The sequence below is a fragment of the Acipenser ruthenus genome, chromosome 24, assembly GCF_902713425.1.
Source record: "Acipenser ruthenus chromosome 24, fAciRut3.2 maternal haplotype, whole genome shotgun sequence".
Taxonomy (NCBI): Eukaryota; Metazoa; Chordata; class Actinopteri; order Acipenseriformes; family Acipenseridae; genus Acipenser; species Acipenser ruthenus.
In genome coordinates, this window is record NC_081212.1 from 4,848,735 (window position 1) to 4,868,938 (window position 20,204).

Consider the following 20,204-nt stretch of genomic DNA (forward strand, 5'->3'; position numbering starts at 1 on the left):
TCCGGAGGAGTGGGTAGGGGAGCTCATGACAGTGTGGCACCGGGGCGATGGATGAAAGAAGGTCTGGATATGTGATAGCAGGTACATTCTTGCCAGTCCGACGTTTGGAAGGGTCCACCATGCAGAAGTAGCAGTTGCTTGAGTGGTCAGTGTGTTCCCGCCAAATTCTAGGGGTAGCGAACTTCATGGCTCTCTTTTCCCCTCTGTACCATCCTACAAAAATACATTTATTTCACCCATGACTAATGTGTAAGAGATTCTCGCAACATTTTTCATATATGATATATTTTTTCAATAACATTGAGAATTGTAAAACATTTTAAAATTAAAAACTTTTACAATTTTAAAAATTTTAACAAATTTTATAACATAAAATTCCGAGCAACAATTGTCCATCTTACCTTCCATAGTTTTTTTGCAGTGCTTTTTTTGCAGTGCTCGCAGGTGAAATGATGTGCCCAGGGTTTGTCTTGATCCCCGACAGGCATGCTGAAATATGTCTTGTAGGCCTCACACATCTTAGCAGGAGTAATTTTTCGCTTTTGTCTTGATAAATTGGCCGCAGACATAGCAAAATGCGTCTGCTGGATGCTTGCAGCCTCTTTTTTATTTATTTATTTATTTATTTATTTATTTTTTAAATTTAGTCGTCGCCAATTATTTTTACCCCGGTTTTCACCCCAATTTAGCATGCCCAATTATTATCTGTATCCCCGGCTCACCGCTCGCAACCCCCCCGCCGACTCAGGAAACGGAGGATGAAACACGCGTCCTCCGAAACGTGCTCCTTCCAAGCCGTCATTTTTCGCACTGCAGATCCACAGCAATGCTACCAGACCTATAGTGCCGGAGGACAACACAGATCTGGCGGCTCCGCTGCAGAGCCACAGGCGCCCTATCGGCCACAGGGGTCGCTGATGCGCGGTGAGCCGTGGATTCCCCTGCCGACCTAAGCCCTCCCTACCCGGGCAGCGCTCAGCCAATTGTGCGCCGCCCCCTAGGAACTCTCGGTCACGGTCAGCTGTGACATAGCCTGGATTCGAACCAGCGATCTCCAGGCTATAGGGAACATCCTGCGAGGAGCGCCTCTACTGGATGCGCCACTCGGGAGCCCCCTGCTTGCAGCCTCTTGATGCCATCTCAGAAAAATGCAGATATGTATCCACTTAGGCAGCTGGAACTAAACTGAACTGGTGGGCTTAAGGCCCCTGTATTTATACTACTATTTATATTACTGGAAAGTTCTAGAAGTTACTCCAAGTTTACTTGGGGCAGCAGTGTGGAGTAGTGGTTGGGGCTCTGGACTCTTGACCGGAGGGTTGTGGGTTCAATCCCCAGTGGGGGACACTGCTGTTGTACCCTTGAGCAAGGTACTTTACCTAGATTGCTCCAGTAAAAACCCAACTGTATAAATGGGTAATTGTATGTAAAAATAATGTGATATCTGTATAATGTGAAATGATGTATAATGGGATATCTTGTAACAATTGTAAGTCGCCCTGGATAAGGGCGTCTGCTAAGAAATGAATAATAATAATAATAATACTCAGCACTGAATCTATCTGGAATGTTCTGGAAAATAGGTAAATTTCAAAATATCACTGTCCTGGTCACAAAAGCAAAGTTTGTGGGGAATAATAGCAATTTTCTATACTTTTGAGGCATAAGCAATTAGGAAATAACACTTACTACCCAGGAACAAAAAAATAAATAAAAATTGTTACACGTATCTGATCCACTTTGAATGCTGGGGAGAACCATTAGACCCCGGGTTAGTAATTAGTTGGACATCGCATTACTACTACATGCTTCAGGTAAGATTCTTTTTACAGAGAACCGAATTGATGATATTTTACGTCTGACAGAAGTGGTGGTAAAGGTTGTAAGTAATTTGATTTCCGTGTTTCTGAGAAGAACATATATAGAGCAAATGATTTGATATTATAAAGAATGTCAGTGTTTAAAAAAAACGATACGGTTTCTAAATTCACACGGTGTACATGCCTGAACTTGTTTGGGGTTTTGTACTGCTGAAGATCCGTTGCATAAACATGCACCATTAGAAGGACCACGTAACCAGCCGCACACATCAATGCAAACATGCTGTAGTTTGTCATCGACTTTTAAAGACCAAGGCACTTCTGGATATTTACAATATTAATTAATACTGAATAGTTTATTATATTGGTTAGAATTGATACATTTATGTTATTATGTATGTGCGTGCTTAAAAACACAAGTGCCTCCTGTTTTGCAGTGGATAGCTCCGATTTCAGCAATAGTGCACACCACAACCGAGGAGAGCAGTGAAAAGAAAGCGAGTGTCAGATACGATTCCCCGAAGCAGGGAGGGCGATCGTCTCCGAAAAAAAAGTCAAATATAAGACTAGAAAGCCAATGGGGAGACCAAGAAGGTCCTACAGCAAAGGGGAGCGAGCCAGAAGGCTGAAATGGAGAGGATTGCATTTCCCGTTCGTGGAAAGGATGTATGGATGGAAGCACCTGCCATTAAGGATGGTGTTGACTTATGAGGTAATTCACAGGCGTGTTTCAATCTGGTGGGTGCACATGGGCCACGCATTACTTGACAGGAGAGTAGCACCTTGCCATTAAAGTGAGAATATTCTGGTTACTTAATGCGTTTTTAAACATTTGGAGCAGTGACTGATTAAACAAGGCAAATCCTCAACAAGGGTATTCGCCATGGGGATGGGTGTAAGATTTTTATTTATTTATTTATTCCCTTGTTTGTCATTGCTCTGTGTGTTCAAATTTGTTGATGATATCGCTACAGTTTATTTTAATGCAACAACTTTGTTAAAAATAAATGAACGTAATAGTGGAAAGAAACTTGATTAAAATGCAGACAAACGCTTCAACGTGACTGTGATCAAGACTTCTTTATGTTGCCCTTGACAAACCTTTTATTTATTTTATGGCTGTGTGTATTTCTGTTCATCAACAGCAAGCTGCATTAGCAGGGTTTATCAACTGTGTAAAGAACATTAAAGTCAAGGGGAAGCTTCAAGAGATGCTGAATATTGAAACTGATCGCATCGTGTGTAGTAGGGATCGCTGTGAGATGAAAAGGCCAGTTTCTCCCATACAGGAGCCAGAGTAAGTCAGCAGTATCACACAAAACCAATGGACTAAAATCTAACTTTAACCTTTGAATACACGGCATCCTACCTTTCAGGAAGTATGAGTCCTACACTTAAGCAGAGGGGTTGGAGGGCGTATAAAAGCCTGTGGGGAGAAAAATACAGTGATGTTCATTGAAGCCTCAAACACACGACAGCCTATTTAAGTACTAAGTCACCCCTGGAAGAAAACTCCAGCAAGATTAATGCAAAGTTAAAGGTTTTGTAATTTTACAATGCAGATAATAAACCCGAATCACACTTTATGGTGTTTTTTTCCCCCTTCTAGTAAAAGAGATGACACTGAATCAGACATAGAAGACAGAGATGACATTAAAATAGTGGTGGGTCCCCTTCTTTCTAGTTGAGATTGAGCATTGTTTTTCTATATGCAAACTAAAAGCCCTGTGCCTTAATAAAGATATTGTTAATATACAAGTGAAATCAATGTATTCCCAGTTACCAGTAGTGGAATACACTTGCAGTATAGAGTAGGTGAATATAATCTACTTAATGATTTTGCTTTTTTTCAGGACAACTGCTGCTTCATTCAGAAAATGAAACCACAAAAGAAAAATAGACGTGCTGTAAGAAAAGTCATTACAAAACAGAACAAAATAAAACAAAATAAACATAGCAAAACTAAGAAATCCACACACCGTTTATCAAGCACAGCAACGAGGACTCTTGTTGATGTTGCACCAATCGCCACTGACTTGCCCGAGGAAACTGCACTGGAAAGTGGCACTGGTGATGGAGAAGCTGGAATAGACCTTGTTGTCGATCCTGAGCTCAATGAAACGGTCTGTAGTGATGGAGCGTTGGAAGGTTCACTTCACCCAACTGACATTGAAATGACCGTGAACGTGGAGGAGTCTAAAATCTGGAAAACAAGAAGTCAGAAAAAGAAACAGGCAAGAAATATTAGTCAAGACGGCCCTGATGTAGATGTAGGAGTTGGAAACTTGATAGGCCCTCCCAGCTCTCTCAATCACTCTACAGTTCCTGAAGATATGGGAGATGCCACAATGAAATATCAAACTCAAAAAGCAGCCAGAACACCTAGTGAAAAGAAGAGAATGATAATGGTTCAGAACGACACAGATACCAATAGTCTGTCCCTGACGAACAAAATTAAGAAAACTAAACATGACAAAAAGAAGAATCGCAAAGACAGTTTAACAAGCACGGCAGAGGGGACTCCTGTTGGCGGTTCGGTGGTTTTCATTGGCTTCCCGGCCCCTGTGGAAAATGCACTGGAGAGTAGCACTGGTGATGGAGAAGCTGGGATAGAGCTTAGTGGTGATCCTGTTACACGTGCAGACTTGGAAACCAATGAGCCAATCTGCAGTGATCTTCAACCAGCAGACAGCGAATCGAAGAACCTAAAGAGCATGAACGTAGACGCATCTGAAACCTGTAATACGAAAGACCGCTTGAGGATAAAGAAGAAAATGGAGAAACGGGCTAGAAAGAGCAGTCAAGATAGCACATATGAAGATGTAGTTGGGAACCTGGTAGAACGCTCCAGCTCTCCAAATCTGGCTACGGTTCCTGAAGATATGGGAGGTGCCAGTGCCACGATGGAATATGAAACGAATGAGGGGCCTCAGCTCAACGAAGAACCCTGCAGTGACATCATCCTGGAAGGCTCTCATGTAGTAGATGATCAGGTGGAGAACCCAAATAACATGAGCGCAGGGGCGTCTCGTATCTGTAAAACCAGAAATGGTCAAAAACAGACGAAGAAGAATCGGGGAAGGAACATTAGCCAAGTTGGCACTAGTGTAGGAGTTGGGAGCTTGGTAGATCCCTCCTCCAGCTCCCCAAGCCTATCTACAGAACCTGAAAATAGCAATGATGTCTGTGCTGCCCTGCAGCATCAAATAGAAGCAGCTGAAACATTTAGTGTGAAGAAAGATAAAAAAACAAGAAAGAAAAAGGGAAAACGTGACATGGAGGAAATGGAAGGAACGAACTCAACGACGTCCCTTAACCTTTGTACAGAAGAGATACATGACGGCATAACTGATAATTCAGAGATTGGAAACCTTCATGAAAATAGGCATACGCATTGTGAAAGTGGTGCAGATCAAACTGGTGGTGGATTAGAAAGAGATGATTCTAACATAGAGATGGGAAGAGGGAAAGGGAACAGCACAGATCATAATTTGCCTCCAGTTAAAAGAAAGAAGAACGTGGAACAGCAGAGTGTATCTGATGGCATGGAAAGCCAGGAAACGGATTTAGAGACTAAGGATGCTCCAAGGGAATGCGAGAACCTGAATAGAAGTATTGTTACTACAGATGAGAGCACACTGTTGAAGAACTTGGAACCAGGAGAATTTACACACACAAAGAAAAAAAGCCACAAAAAGAATAAAAGTAAAAAGCAGAGGGTGGGGTATGATATAGAAATGCAGGGGCCACATTTATCTCCTCCGAACACTTGCGATCTTCTAGTTGATGGAGGAAATGAGTACATGGCCAGTAAGAAAGATATTAAAGATACAGATATTGCTGAATTAAGAGAGTTGAGAACAAAGAAGAAACAGAGTAAAAGAAAACGTGCAAATGAAGAAATGGAAGCTCAAGGTATCCTGTCACCTATTTTTGCACCCATTTGCGAACTGTACGTTAATGGGAGGTGGGAGACCATTGACTTGAAAGAAGATATTTTAGCAGAGAGTGATACTGCTGAACTAGGAGAATCAAGAATCGTGGAGAGAAAACAATGTGTAACGGATGGAATGGAAGCACAGGGGATGCGTTCATCTCTAACTGCATGCATATCCTCCCTTGATGCAGGTATTTCACAGGACGGCATATTGTTAAATGGTGATGGACAAGAAAAACCAACAAAGAAGAAAAAAAGGCAAAAAGAAGAACCAGAATGATAGACAGGAAATGCAGGGACTTCGTCCTACATCTGTTGGTGAATTGCTAGCTGGAGAAGTGACAACAGCTGAAATCCAAAAACATTTTGGGACATCTGGGGGAAATGAGAGTGTTAGACCAGAAGCCTTAGTGGATTTATCTAGTGAATCAAACTCTGCAGGTGATTTGCTGCAGGGAGTGAAAAAAAACAGGGCAAGAAAGAGAAGCTTTCTGAACAAACTTCTGGAAGAAAGGGAGAAAAAATGTCCTCTAGTGGTAAAAAAACAAAGTGCCAAATAAACTTCTACGAAGCAGTGGAGGATAATGGAAAGCCAGCTAAAAACACCTTGTTGAGTATGACCTCTATAGAAAAGGGTAAAGGAAAATCTGCAAATGCAGATTCCAGAAAGTGCAAAAGAAAACTGTTTAATAGCGCCTTATATGAAATGTTTGACTCTACAAAGACAGACTGATGGGTCAAGTCAGGGCTAGCAGTGGGAGGAGGACCCATATCAAGGCATTTTTTTTTTTTTTTTTTTTTAAATTCTAGTATTGTTTGTAAATCATCATTTTTTTTTTTTTTTACTCTGATGATTATTTTTTGTTCATTCTGCGGGGGTACCCTACATACTAGTTATTTTAAAAATAACTTGAGTTTTTGTTTCCCAATATGTAAAGCTACTTTTAATTTTATAGTTCGTTGTTATGTGGAAAACAGATGCAAGTTGGAGGTCATTTTTTTAAATTTTATTACTTTGTAATGCAATGGTGGAAATAAATTGCATCAGTGAAAATTGAAGTGAGCCTTTAGAAATTAAAAGTTGTATATGTGTGTACAGAAAAACTTGTAAATGTTCTTTATAGCGTTTGGTGTTCAAGTATTAAAATTCATGTTTTCAGATCTGTATTGTTTTTTGTTCTATGGCTATGAATTAGATGAGTAAACTGTGAAGACCCAGGTGAATGCTTTTTTTTACTTCAGAAGCAAGGCAGTTTGAAGTGCGGCACTGCTCTTAATGAAACCCCCCACTTAATGATCCAGGACACCTGGCTACAAAATTCAAAAAATGACTTGTGAATAAAAAGAAATGTGCAGTAGTACATATGTTGAGCAGTGCAAATGGTATACAAGTCAGGAGGTTTTAATGAATGCATTATCATATCATTTTTTTTTTTTTTTTACATACAATTACCTATTTATACAGTGTTTTTTTTTTTTTTTTTTACTAGAGCAATCTAGGTAAAGTACCTTGCTCAAGGGTACAGCAGCAGTGCCCCCCACCTGGGATTGAACCCACAACCCTCCAGTCAAGAGTCCAGAGCCCTAACCACTACTCCACAGATACATACTTTTTTATTTTTTATTTTTTTTTAGAAATTAGGCAGCAGTGCATGATTTGTCTATATTGCTTAATGCATTACAGTCATTTTCTGGTGAGCAGAATAAATAAATAAGAGATCCCATTTTATAATCTCATTAAACCCACACGTCGGTATATAAGCAAATCTGTGGTGTGGTGATGCAGGGTTTCTAGCTATGCCCAGCTGAATGGAAGGGCGTGTGTTCTGTTACAAACACTGCTGTAAGTATACTCTTATTGGTAGTACTTTAGTCCTAGAGTAATAATATGTAGGTTTCTATGTGATATGAACTATGAGCTAGGCATCAAAGTACCACGAAGTCTTTAGAATTTCCACTATAGGACTATTAAATCATATTAATTTGCGTTGTGTATGTGATACAATCATAAAAAGGAATTGCATTTTGGAGAAAATGTCTTCTGCGGTACTGTTTGGTGTCTGTCCAGCAGAGGGAAGCACGAGTTCAGTAAAATAAATAAATAAATAAAATAGTGACGTTCACATCGTGCGACGATTGAATGAAATTGTGAGTGCGTAAGTGATGTTTTAGGAAGCTGTTGCTATTGTTTTGTTCAGGGGTGATCTCGGAGTGAAGTTGAAGTGACTGCACACATTTAGTGTCTTCATTATTAGAACAAAACTTAATCAGCATGTGAACCCATTTGTGACGAGTCGCAAGCATTGAACAACCATTCTACTGAGAGGCTAATCTGACTCACTTTCTCCTAGTCGTGTAAGATCTCCAAACTGGATCTTAGGGTGAGAGTCGGTACGCCTTGTTGACAGAAATGTTGTGTTGGTTTTATTTTGCGGTCAGTAGAAAGAAGGGTACACATCACTGCGTACATTTCACTAATATTAGGGTTTCTATTCGTTGCCTCATGTTTTTGTTCGAATCCGTTATGTTGTGCAGTCAAATCATATTTGAATGTAATTATTTGCAAGCATCTCAGTTATTATTACTGTTTATTATAATAACTGTGAGCTGTTTCCGGCTTTATTTATTTATTTATTTATTTATTTATTTAAATGATTACGTGTATTTTTTTTAAATTTATTTATCATCAATTCTCTAGGTTAGGTTTAACAAAACTCGCTCATATAGAACAAACTGAACATGGAGAAAAAAAAGAAATCGTTCAAAATAAAGGAGGGATCAGCAACAGACACGGTGCCCCCCCTTCCAATTCACAAACACAGAGATCGGCTGATACGGGCTGTCAAAGAGAACCCCTTCCTTATCGTTACCGGAGAGACGGGCAGCGGCAAGACCACACAGCTTCCTCAGTATCTCTACCAGGCAGGTAATCTGCACACCACGACAGAACTAGCACAGAGAACTAGCCTTCATGTTACCTGTACTCTTATCATGATAAAAACACATGCAAGTCAAATGGCGTGCATCCGCGTGTGAAAAGCACGATAAACGGATACTCACCATGATGCAGATGAGAATGCGTATTTAAAAAGTCCTGTCATCTGCATTGGTAACTGTCAAGCCTATGAAGGTAGTATATATAAGCAGACTTTGAAAGTAAAATTAGTACAAATGTGCTGTTTTATTGGGTCAGAGCACTGAAAAACAACACTGGATTACAAAAGTGTAAAAACCTTTGTTATATAAACATAGGATAAGTTGTATTATTTAACATTTACAAGCTAACAAATTATAACCAGTTAGTGTGACAGATATGTTTATCTGAATAGCTACTGTAGGCTTTAGAAAATGCCTTACTCATACAATATGATTACACAGTGCAGATTGACATGTTCCATTAATAAAGCAATAGTCTGATTCCTGAAAGCAGGATTTCAGTGTTGCCTAGTATCTAGTGTCAAACAGCCTTTTTTGATTTTTACCCTATAGGGTTTGGGAAAGGCACGGTGATTGGTGTCACACAGCCCCGAAGAGTAGCAGCTATCTCAGTAGCACAGAGAGTGTCTGAGGAGATGGGCTGCCCCCTGGGAAGAGAAGTGGGCTACCAAGTGCGGTTTGATGATTGCACTTCCAAGGTATTCAATCAGATAGACTTGGAACTGTAAGTGCTGTAGACAGGCTTCACGAGACTCCGTATCAGCTGTGTGCCAGTGGCTGAAGGTGCGCTCCTTCACTATACCCTGAAGTCTGATTAGCTCGTTTGCCACATCGGCTTCCAGTAGGGATTAAACCCTTAAAAAGACAATGAAAATGGGCATGTGTGTGTCCCCGATGAAGTGTGAGCCCAGCATTGTTGTGGTAATGGCTAGATCGATACAGTCATCACTCACATATCCAATCCCATAACATTTGGACTTCAGAGACAGAGATCTGATTATTTCATTTTGGCCCGTTCCAACCCTTGTCCGTTTTTCAGGGAACACAAAAAGGATACAATGTCAAAAATACACAACTGAAAGGACTGTGTTTTAAAATAAGTAGGCCTCCATTTAGATGCACTGTAGTTGGTTTTGTTGGTACAGTACTATATTTTCAGCAGAAGTATTTTAATTCAGTAAGTGCATTAATTTGTTACATATATATATAAAATGGGGATTGATTTTATTCTTAATACAAGGGCGGTAAAACGCGACTGACGTGTATGAGGGTAACGGATATCCGAGTGCTGACTGTATAAATATAATAATATAAAAAAACAATAATCTGTTATTTATGTTGGGGCCACAAAATGCAGAATATTACAAAGACATCATTACAGACATTCCTTGTTTTCATGTGTGTAGCCCCTTTAACTGAAACAGAACTGCATCTCGTACTTCCTTTAGGACACGGCTATCAAGTACATGACAGATGGCTGTCTCCTGAGGGAAATTCTCACCGATGCCAGTCTGAGCAGGTACAGCGTTGTCATTCTGGATGAGGCTCATGAGAGGAGCCTGAACACGGTGAGGGGAGACAATCACTCAATCAGGATGTAGTAATGTCATTTTAATGAAAGTATTGCTGAACAATAATAAAATAAAACCTATATCGATATGCAGAATTTTGTTGTGAAGAAAGAACCACACCTTATTGGGAATCTGTATTTTGATTGCTTATATGAGATAATGTTTTTAAGCTTGGGTTTTTAGTTTGGTTTGCTCGGAAACATGGGAGGACTAGACAAAGGCTGCTGGGAGATGGAGCCTTTAGTTCCTTAGCATGAATATTCTGCTTGCATGTACCATATTCAGCTTAGTTTTTGATTGGGTCTGGACCTTGGGAACGGGCTCATTACAAGTAGGTTGTGAGACTGGGGTTCTCTTTCAGGATATTCTGTTCGGTTTACTGAAGAAGCTGTTCCAGAAGAAGCAGCGAGGAGACGGGCAGGCCCCTCTCAAAGTGGTGGTGATGTCAGCCACGCTGGAGACGGAGAAGCTGTCCGAGTTCCTCGAGGACTGCCCTGTCTGCACTATACCCGGGAGGACCTATCCTGTCACTGAGATATTCTGCAATCTGATTGGCCCAAAAGACAGAGAGAGCTCTGTTTATGTGAAAGAGGTAAAGCACTGCTCTTTGAGGTTAGGGGGAAACCAGGATATAAAAAGAGCCTTCGACATCAATAACTATAGCATATGCAACGGGACTAGTGATAAAGCAGAGAAATTGGACGAAAGCCTTTTAGATGACGATTTTAATGCACCTTGACCATCGGTGTAAGTTTAAATTAAAGCACATGAGGTGATCTGGAACTAGTAAGCATCAACTAATATCTACAGTATAGGGTTGTATTTGATATACCTATATACTAAGCTAAGAATCAAAAGCTCTTCAAGAAAAGAGAGCACAGTGATGATGTTATTAAATAAGAGCTATACAAAATATATTTTAAAAGCCTTGGTTAGCTGCTTTAAACTCATATAACCGCTTTAGATTTGGACTGCAGTATCCCACGGTTTAAGCACAGGCACACAAGATTATCACATGGGAGTATGGTAAACAATATATACAGTAAAGACTGTAGACATAAACATGTTATAGCCATAGAAATGTAGCCCTGTTGCTCAGAGGATGCAGTATGTTGGATAAGAATGTATTTTGATTAAGCCCAAAATGATGGTCGTATTGCAGTACAGAACACGAACGCAAACTTGTGTTTGTTTTTCATTCAGGTTGTGAAGGTTGCCCTCGACATCCACACGAATGAGCCAGCTGGTGATATCCTTGTGTTTCTTACAGGTAAGCTTCTTATCAAGTGTTGGCTTCTCGCAGCCTTACACCGACACTGGTGTCTGTTATTTATGAGCAGCTACTGCGAGGGAAAACGGACCGTTTTTTTTTTTTTTTTAACAGACCATTTGCACATAAATCTTGGGCTGGAAAACCACAGAGGTTACATCGATCTGTAACCTGGCTCCCATCCAAATGACAGAATAACAAAGCTTGTGTAAATGCACTTCCGTAATATACGGTATGCTTGTGCTTCTGTAAGGTTACTGCCCAGTTAGGCGCGAGTGCTTAAGCAATACTGTATAATGTATTCCAATGCTGCATATTGCGTTTTACATATTCCTGCACTTTCATATCACTACTGCTTCAATATTGTAATTCACATGCTCTGGGTTGTCAACTGATGAATGCAGCCAAACACATACAGTATTGATAAGAGCTTGTGGTAATCATATACAAGGCTTTTGCTAAACTTCACTTCCCTGTTACTGTAACCAAGGAAAAACTCCCACTTACATCCTAGCTGCTCTTCATATATCTGTGCTGTCCATTGTGATAAGTACAATCGCTGCTAAAATGCTTCCATTTGCAACTGCAGAGACATCGTACCTAAGACAAACATCGCTGGCAGTTTTAAGATTGTCTAAAATAGTGCTTGTTTAGTTTGTTGTATCAGAAATGTCGGTTTTTGGTCCCCTGCTTGTTAGTGGTTAGTTGAACAATGTTCTTTTTTTGCAGGCCAAGCGGAAATCGAGAAAGCCTGTGATGCACTCTATGAGAAGGCTGAATCCATAGATTATCGGTATGATATTGAAGACCGGTCAGTTAAAGGACTCCTGATACTCCCATTATATGGATCCATGCCCACTGGTAATGTATCTGATAGACATATTTGCGATTACAATTCTAAAGTAGATAATATCAGAAAACAATGCATATACTGTACGTACATTTCTCCGAGGGAGACATTTTTAAAAGACAAATAACTATGATTGTCTTTGGAAATTGTGGCGGCCACTTATCAGAAATCAGAAAGGATGTTTTTGTATTTGTGGGCAGTATTATTATTATTATTTGTTTATTTAGCAGACACCTTTATCCAAGGCGACTTACAGAGACTAGGGTGTGTGAACTATGCATCAGCTGCAGAGTCACTTACAATTACGTCTCACCCGAAAGACGGAGCACAAGGAGGTTACGTGACTTGCTCAGGGTCACACAGTAAGTCAGTGGCTGAGGTGGGATTTGAACTGGGAACCTCCTGGTTACAAGCCCTTTTCTTTAACCACTGGACCACACAGCCTTCAGTAGCCACTCATGCACCTCTGTAGTACAAAGTGCTGCATCATAACTGAAGTAAATCTCGTATACCCGCTGGGAATTCTTTGGCACACATTGTCATTGCATGCTTCTGAAATATTAATGTCTGTTTATTCTTAATAGATCAACAAAGGCAAATATTTCAACCTCCTCCAGCTGGCATCAGAAAATGTGTGATTTCCACAAATATTGCTGCAACATCTCTAACTGTAAATGGAATCAGGTAACATAATTGAATTGTGTGTAATAGCTTCCCCCTGAACCTAGCCCAGTGAGTGTGGGATTGAAATCCTGGTATAAACTGCGTTGTCCCTCGGGATTTTCAGTTCTGTTCTATTCTGTGCAGGTACATTGTTGACAGTGGATTTGTGAAGCAGCTGAACCATAATTCAAGGGTGGGTCTGGATATTCTGGAAGTGGTGCCGATTTCAAAGTAAGTTTTTTGTTAGTAATGAGGCAGGTTTTATTATTTTTTGGTACCTGAACAGGATTCATTCACAGTGTACGGAACAGAAGTGTCTTTTGGTCTGCAAAGCATGACTGGCTTAGTCCAAAGCTCACCTGGTTTGTAAGATCGCTGCTGTGTGACTTTCTAATTTAAAATGGTAATAATGTACCGAATGAGCTCACAAGGCTGAAAAATGAGAAAATGCCATTGAGCTGTCTGCCAACTTTACGTGCACATCACACCATTGTCTACTTCAAAGCACGTATGTAATACGTAGAAGATATTGCTTTGAATTGCAGGGTCTGAGCCCTGCACAATGTGAATGCAATTTAATTAGGCAGTCTTCAAGATGGTTTTTATCAGGGTCTGAGAATTGTTGCAGACTGAAGTTTTATACATTGTACATATAATAGAAATAGTTGAACATAACCAAGGAGTAGGTTGTGTGGTGGTTCTGGGACCTGGGTTGGGAGGTGACTGCACTCCAGTGGTTGTTCAGTTATTATTGTTCAATGATTAAGGTGTACAGTATTAATGAGGGCTGTGCAGTTCATATGATGGGTGGTTGATCTAAAACATTTCGTTTACATATCTTTAAAGATCTGCGTATACTGCTGAAGATGTTACTTTGAATGTTACCCTGTTGAAGATGTTACCCTGAATGTTAATTGTTAAATTGACTATGCACTTTATTAGAAGCAGATCATTGAGGTAAGGTTGATATAAATGCAAGCTGTTGTGCGGTTGTTTGTCGCGAAGGACTGAGGCGAAACAGAGGGCAGGCAGGGCTGGAAGGACGTGTGCTGGGAAGTGCTTCCGGATCTACAGCCGGGAGTTCTGGGAGAAGTGCATGCCGGAGTACACCATTCCGGAGATCCAGAGGACCAGCCTGACTTCCGTCATCCTCACCCTGAAGTGCCTTGGGGTCCATGACGTCATCAGGTAAACAAAGAGGCCGTTTTAATAGTACTAATAATAGGTTATAAATTCTAGTGGTCACCTGCTCTTACCAGGTAGTGACACCATTAAGCAGCACAGATGTTAAGTGACCAGGTTTACAGCTTGGTAATACGTCTCTTGTTATTAATCATTGTTATTTATTGATGGATGTTTACAATGAAATTACCAATTAACTATTTCAACATTAAGTAACTTTACAGAAAGACTACCTGATAGCTGATTAACCCGTTAAGTGCCATCGTCCTCATTTGAGGACAGGCTATTCTGTAATTTTGCTGGAGCATTTTTAACTGGCATCTACCTGTTGTTTTTATTTTCTGTTCAGCAGTTTTATATTTAGTAAATGATAATGTTTTGTGAGGTCCCTTTTCTATGTTGTTCAGCCAGTATCATTGGGTCCTGTTTATATCTTAAGGTTTCCATACCTGGACAGTCCTGAGGAGAGGTTCATTTTAGAAGCTCTGAAGCAGCTATACCAGTGTGACGCCATTGACAGGTAATTGATATTCCCAGGGTTGGAATCTAAAAGCGTAATACCCTCAAGCATGACATTAACTGGGGTAACTGGTTCCAGAGAAACAGGTTTTACAACTGTCAACGTGTCACCAGCTACCTCTTTATGTGACTGGCAACACAAAAAACAATACTGGGGACACACAACGAAGAATGATACCAAGCATGCTGAATATTGCAACCTTTTAAAAGTGATTGTCATTACTGAGGGATGAGTTGGGAGGCAGTATTTAGGACATATACCTGTGTTACTAGACTTCTGACACTGAAGCCTAATACAATGTTGGAATTCTGTGGTATGATTACAGGAGAGGCCATGTGACGAGATTGGGACAGTTTATGGTGGAGTTTCCTCTTCCCCCAGGCCTGACTCGGGCCCTGTTAAAAGCAGCGGCCCTGGGCTCCGAGGACATTCTCCTTCCTATAGCTGCCATGCTCTCTGTTGAAAATGTCTTCATTCGACCAGGTACATTAAAACTCTGTTCTAATATTCACGTCCCAAACCAAAAGGAACTGTAACGTTTCCAACAGTACGGTTCAAATGATAGCTCTTGGTTATTTAAAAATGTGACGGTTTCCTGCGTGGAAACGAGAGCAAAGGTGCCAGGATGCAGCAGAGCTGTTCCCAGAATGAAGTCTGTTTTGGATCCCACAGGCCAGCCCGAGAAACAGCAGAAGGCTGAAGAGAAGCACCGGGAGCTTGCAGCTGAAATGGGCGGCTGCAATGACTTCACAACACTGCTGAATATCTTTCAAAAGTGCAAAGCAAGGTAGGCTTACAAAGCCTAATGTTTTGTACTGTATACGTTATCCCTGTAACCACAGAGGTGCAGTGTTACAAAATGCTGTGTACTTCAATGTGTCTGGCTGCACAGCCGCATTGCTTTTCAATGGGCATGAACTGCTTGTGACCAAAACATTTTACTTGTACAAAATACAGCCAGGGGATCAACTGTATGAAAATGTGATACCTACAAAAAGTCCTCAATACAATCAGCGAGGTCCATGAGAATCCATCTTTATTGACGATGTGCTTTGCTGCTGCTTGACAAATTCTAATTCTTTGAAATGCTGTTCTTTATGTGATATTAGAGTGTATAGATCTGTTCAAGAATAATGGCATTGCAACATTTAGAATTACCCACTATATAGAGTATACAGTAGCTTTCCGCCACCCTTCTGCTGTCGTGACTCTGGATCTCCTCTCAATTACATGGCACACAGTTAATCACTAAGAACTTTATTCCTATGTTTGTAGTGACTCCCCTGTGTCTTGGTGCCAGGATCATTGGATCCACTGGAGAGCCATAAAGTCTGCTTTCAGTGTTGAGACTCAGCTGCAGGAAATACTGGCCCGACTCAAGCAGGTAAATAACTCTGATGCCATTTTCCGCAACAGTTCAATAACTAAAATGTTTTTGGACTATCTGATTATATGAGAAATGTAGATGTTGGATTTCAGTGTATTTTTTAACACTTATTATTTTCTTTTAGCTGAGTGATTTCCCAGTTGAAAAGTTTGAAGGTTCTCAAAACAAACTGCTTAGACAGTGTCTGTGTTTGGGATATTTCAGCAATGTCGCTAGAAGGTAGGGGAAGCATCTGTTTCATCGTATCAAGCAATTCATTTAGATGCGCATCAGGAACAAGTCCTCCAAGTGCCCATTGTGTTTTTACAGATCTGTCGGGAGAACGTTTTGCACAATGGATGGGCATGGATCTATAGTTCACATTCATCCATCCTCAGCAGTAAGTGGAATGTATTAAAAACACTTGTACAAATTCTAGGAAGAAGTCAATCACCTAATTATTTTAATTATTATTATTATTTATTTCTTAGCAGACGCCCTTATCCAGGGCAACTTACAATTGTTACAAGATATCACATTATTTCACATTATACAGATATCACATTATTTTTATTTTATTTTTTGTTTATCATAACAGGGTTATCATGCCTATTGTCGTTCAGTACATCTTAACCAACAATGGCCTTCAGATTTCTATATTTTTAATTGAGGGAGACATGGAGATATCAGTTCAGAAGCAAAATAAAAAATAAGTACTCTTAAAAAAGCAACATTGCATGGGATTACAATATAGGACTGAATTTTCTGTTGACGTGAGGATTTTATATCCTTAATGCTGTCATTCATTAACCCAAAGATGTGCAAAGCTTAACCTTTATGCTTCAGAAATCATAATCAAAGCCGTATCCAGTACCTTATGCTCCAGTAAGTACGGCTCCCAAAGAAGTTAATCATCTGACCACCATTAGTTACCCCGTTTGTTTCAGCTGGAAAGAGCCAACCATAAAAGTTATGATCCAGTTTTCTATAAAACAGGGTACTGGATGATGACATTAGTGTAGACCAGGGTATTGTGAGGGTTAAAGGTTAAGGGTCACCTTGAAGGGGATAATTTGCAAGATCCATAAAAGGTTTACAATGGTTTTGTTTACTTTGAATGAGGAGCACACAGTTATCACAGCTTTGACTTGGCATTGTTGGTGACCCAGACAGAAGATTAGACCTTACCAGGCCCAGCATATTACTAGGATGTGGGGAATTACAGTTAATATTACTGTGTAGTCATTACAGAGTTGTTGTCTTATAGCAATACCTGGGAAGGTGCTTATTTTGCAGACGATTTCTTGTGATTGTTTAGAGACAGCCTGAAGCTTACATGTTAGTCAAGTTGCTATATCTGAATCATGTAAAAAGCACCCATTTCCATTAGACAGTACCTCATCCAAGCAGTATATTTACTAGCTGTTGCTAGAGAATCATATAGAAATACAGTGCTACCTTGTTATTTCGCTATCTGACTGAAGAATCAAATAATTGTGAAATGTTAGTGAAGGACCGATAAAGGGAATTCATTGCCTTGGCTTGAGTTTCCTTAATTATATAATCATGAAATAACACAGTGTCATTTTCCAGTTGTTTGAGCAGGAACCCCAGATGGACTGGATTATCTTCCATGATGTGCTGGTAACCTCCAAGATATACGTGAGAACAGTGTGCCCTATCCGCTACGAATGGGTCAAGGACTTGCTGCCAAAGTTACACGAGATTGATGTGTACGAGCTGAGCAGTGTGGCGAGGGAGGAGGTGACAGAGGAGGAGGTGGCAAAGTGGGAAATTAAAGAAACGGCCAAAAGACAAAAAGGTGAGACCACTTGAGGAGAACAGTTTGTAATGTCCTGTTTGTTAAACAAAGGTTGATCCATCTTATGTCTTCAAGAGGACCACCTCATTACTGTTAAATGGTCAGTGTGCTCCATGCAGTGCAACACAGTTATGGAAAGCAGAAAAGATGATTTTTTAAAAGCTTTTCGGTTGGTAGCAGAACGTAAAGGTGGTTTAATAAATAGCAGGAATAATAAAACTGTCTGCTTTCCTTTGCTCATAAAGTATTCACGGGGGGGAAAATGAATTGCATGTTCTTACCATGACGGCCGAACTCCATGTAATTACTTTACAGCAGAAGCACAGGGGGAGGCTCTGAAGAAACTGGAGAAGAGGAATGATGAGAGCTCTGTGTGCGACGCTCGGGCGCGCTACCTGCAGAGAAAGCAGGAGAGGGAAGGGAAGCAGGGGAAAGTGCAGTGAAGGAGGAAACGAGAAGCACGGGGGGGATGCCCATCTCAGGAAGCAAGACCTCGGGGGCCTGGAATGTCATGCTTTCTATTCCCCTCCTCCCAGCTGAGACAACATCCAGGGAGCAATGCTGAGGGGGCTGGAGCCGTGCCACTGTGCGGAAATCTCTTGATCTGTGTTGATCAACTCTGCAGGAAATGTTGTAAATGCCATTGCATAATGTATACTATTACTTATCAAAAAAGGATAGAACGGTAACACTCATGATTGTCAAAATGTATTCTGTGAGCTGGAATTGAGCTTGTGGTATGTGTTCTAGGGAAGATAAATGTGCGAAGAATGCTCTTGCTTTTTGAAGAACCAGAAATCTGAATGGGGAAGCTGTACAACTTTTTAATATAAGTGGCAGTTCACATGAGTAAGGTTTGGATTAAGGCTGTTCATAACTCACCCCTAAAACCAGACTGGTTAATTTAAGCAATCACATACTGTAATAAACAATTTGCATTACCTTTGTTGTTGAACAGAATACAAAGGCTATCTTTATTATCTCTTTATGTAGTCTTAATCAAGGTATAAAAACAAGATTGCATAAGGATTTTTTTCACTCCTTTTTCACAGCATTGACACCTTATTGTAGGAGTTCTTAATGGCTATATCTGGGGAACCTTATTTATAGTATGGGGTATGTACTGCTGTTATTGACATGGGTATTGAGTTACTTGGTTTTCTCCTTAAAGCCTTTATTCCCAAATCTCCAAAATTGTTATGTACCGGTAGTTATTTAACTCTCGTTATAAAACTCACATGTGTTTTTATGTCTTGAATATTCCTAACAAAGTAGAATAGTAGATGGCATCCCTTCGAGTCTCTGTCTTGTTTGGCATTCCCTGACACATTTGTTCTCTGCTGAATGATGGGCTTATTGTAAAAACGTTGTTTAAAAAGGTTTTGCTCAGGCCATTTACAAAGTAAAGCTAATGTTGATGGGTGGATTTTAATTCCTCTTCATGTCCTCCTGTAGATCACGATACAAGGTGTACTGCAATACTGTAGGTAACACACACTGCTAATTGTATTCCAGAGTTCTGTCCTTACGGGATTCATCCATGACGGGTTCTCATTGTTTAAACCAGAATCGCAGCAGGGAGTAATTCATCATTAGAAAGACACCTTTATAGCATGTGCGGAAGCCAGCTCTGGTCAAAGACAGGTTAAACTTTTGAACCAAACTATTAGAGAAAATACAGTATACAAAACGTAATGAAGGATACAATTCATTGTGAAAGTTCAGCTATTTACCCCAACCTGTAGCATAACTCATGAATTTCAGAGCATAAACATGCTCTATAGTCATTCCTTGTTGCAGAAAATAATCTAGAAATACTTTTAACTTTTTTTTTTTTTACAGCAATATTCTGAAACTATTTTGATTAAAGGAATTTATTATATACAATAAAGTTTTTATTTGTTACAAAACCTGTACTGTTTTTGTCATACTTTTTTTACATTCAGTATATTAGAATGGTTCACAAAAAGCCCTGAGGAAGCAGGTGGTTATGTATAGAACGCCCAGGAACCTTCTTTTATAAGATTGTACACTGACAAGTGCACTAGTTCAAGTGGCAGCCTAAACTTCATAAGGGTTTATTTTAATGATTAAAACAGTGGTGCATCCTAATACTGTCGCCCTAAAATGTCCAGATTTTCCACGGACCTTATTTCATTTCATTTTTATTCTATGCTGTAATGTTAAGTGGGTCAAAAAAAAATCACCCCTGTGGGTATTGTTGGTATTTTCCATTGTTTAGATCATTAAAATAGATGCCATAGAC

The 20,204-nt window shown here is 40.1% G+C and overlaps 2 protein-coding genes across 9 annotated transcripts; both read left to right on the top strand.

The window, feature by feature from the left end:
- Positions 1-1,750: 1,750 nt before the first annotated feature.
- Positions 1,751-7,190, top strand: LOC131696611 (uncharacterized). 3 transcript variants are annotated; one of them, XM_058998112.1, is made up of 5 exons: positions 1,751-1,814; positions 2,258-2,532; positions 2,966-3,117; positions 3,430-3,484; positions 3,674-7,190. In XM_058998112.1, exons 2-5 carry the CDS (start codon positions 2,398-2,400, stop codon positions 6,035-6,037), a joined length of 2,706 nt encoding a protein of 901 aa, XP_058854095.1. In that variant the 5' UTR covers positions 1,751-1,814; positions 2,258-2,397; the 3' UTR covers positions 6,038-7,190. The 3 variants fall into 3 exon arrangements, with proteins under 3 accessions (XP_058854095.1, XP_058854096.1, XP_058854097.1); XM_058998113.1 differs by lacking the exon at positions 1,751-1,814 and adding an exon at positions 1,823-1,882; XM_058998114.1 differs by lacking the exons at positions 1,751-1,814; positions 2,258-2,532; positions 3,430-3,484 and having other exon boundaries at positions 3,005-3,117.
- Positions 7,191-7,534: 344 nt separating this feature from the next.
- LOC117429852 (probable ATP-dependent RNA helicase DHX40) lies at positions 7,535-19,848 on the top strand. 6 transcript variants are annotated; one of them, XM_058998115.1, is made up of 18 exons: positions 7,535-7,600; positions 8,456-8,683; positions 9,247-9,392; positions 10,143-10,262; positions 10,627-10,857; positions 11,469-11,535; positions 12,265-12,396; positions 12,970-13,069; positions 13,193-13,279; positions 14,054-14,236; positions 14,670-14,750; positions 15,076-15,233; positions 15,423-15,537; positions 16,026-16,134; positions 16,262-16,356; positions 16,447-16,516; positions 17,710-17,938; positions 18,254-19,848. In XM_058998115.1, exons 2-18 carry the CDS (start codon positions 8,497-8,499, stop codon positions 18,379-18,381), a joined length of 2,238 nt encoding a protein of 745 aa, XP_058854098.1. In that variant the 5' UTR covers positions 7,535-7,600; positions 8,456-8,496; the 3' UTR covers positions 18,382-19,848. The 6 variants fall into 6 exon arrangements, with proteins under 6 accessions (XP_058854098.1, XP_033905621.2, XP_033905626.2 ...); XM_034049730.3 differs by lacking the exon at positions 7,535-7,600 and adding an exon at positions 7,860-7,905 and having other exon boundaries at positions 8,456-8,679; XM_034049735.3 differs by lacking the exon at positions 7,535-7,600 and adding an exon at positions 7,865-7,905.
- The last annotated feature ends 356 nt before the right edge of the window (positions 19,849-20,204 follow it).

Bases quoted from the DNA above. Each gene is read 5' to 3' on its own strand.
- LOC117429852 (XM_034049730.3), top strand. The intron at 10,263-10,626 runs GTGAGGGGAGAC...GTTCTCTTTCAG, and splicing joins ATGAGAGGAGCCTGAACACG to GATATTCTGTTCGGTTTACT. The intron at 14,237-14,669 runs GTAAACAAAGAG...TTATATCTTAAG, and splicing joins GGGGTCCATGACGTCATCAG to GTTTCCATACCTGGACAGTC.
- LOC131696611 (XM_058998112.1), top strand. From the start codon at position 2,398: ATGGGGAGACCAAGAAGGTCCTACAGCAAAGGGGAGCGAGCCAGAAGG. The intron at 3,118-3,429 runs GTAAGTCAGCAG...TCCCCCTTCTAG, and splicing joins TCTCCCATACAGGAGCCAGA to TAAAAGAGATGACACTGAAT. The intron at 3,485-3,673 runs GTGGGTCCCCTT...GCTTTTTTTCAG, and splicing joins GAGATGACATTAAAATAGTG to GACAACTGCTGCTTCATTCA.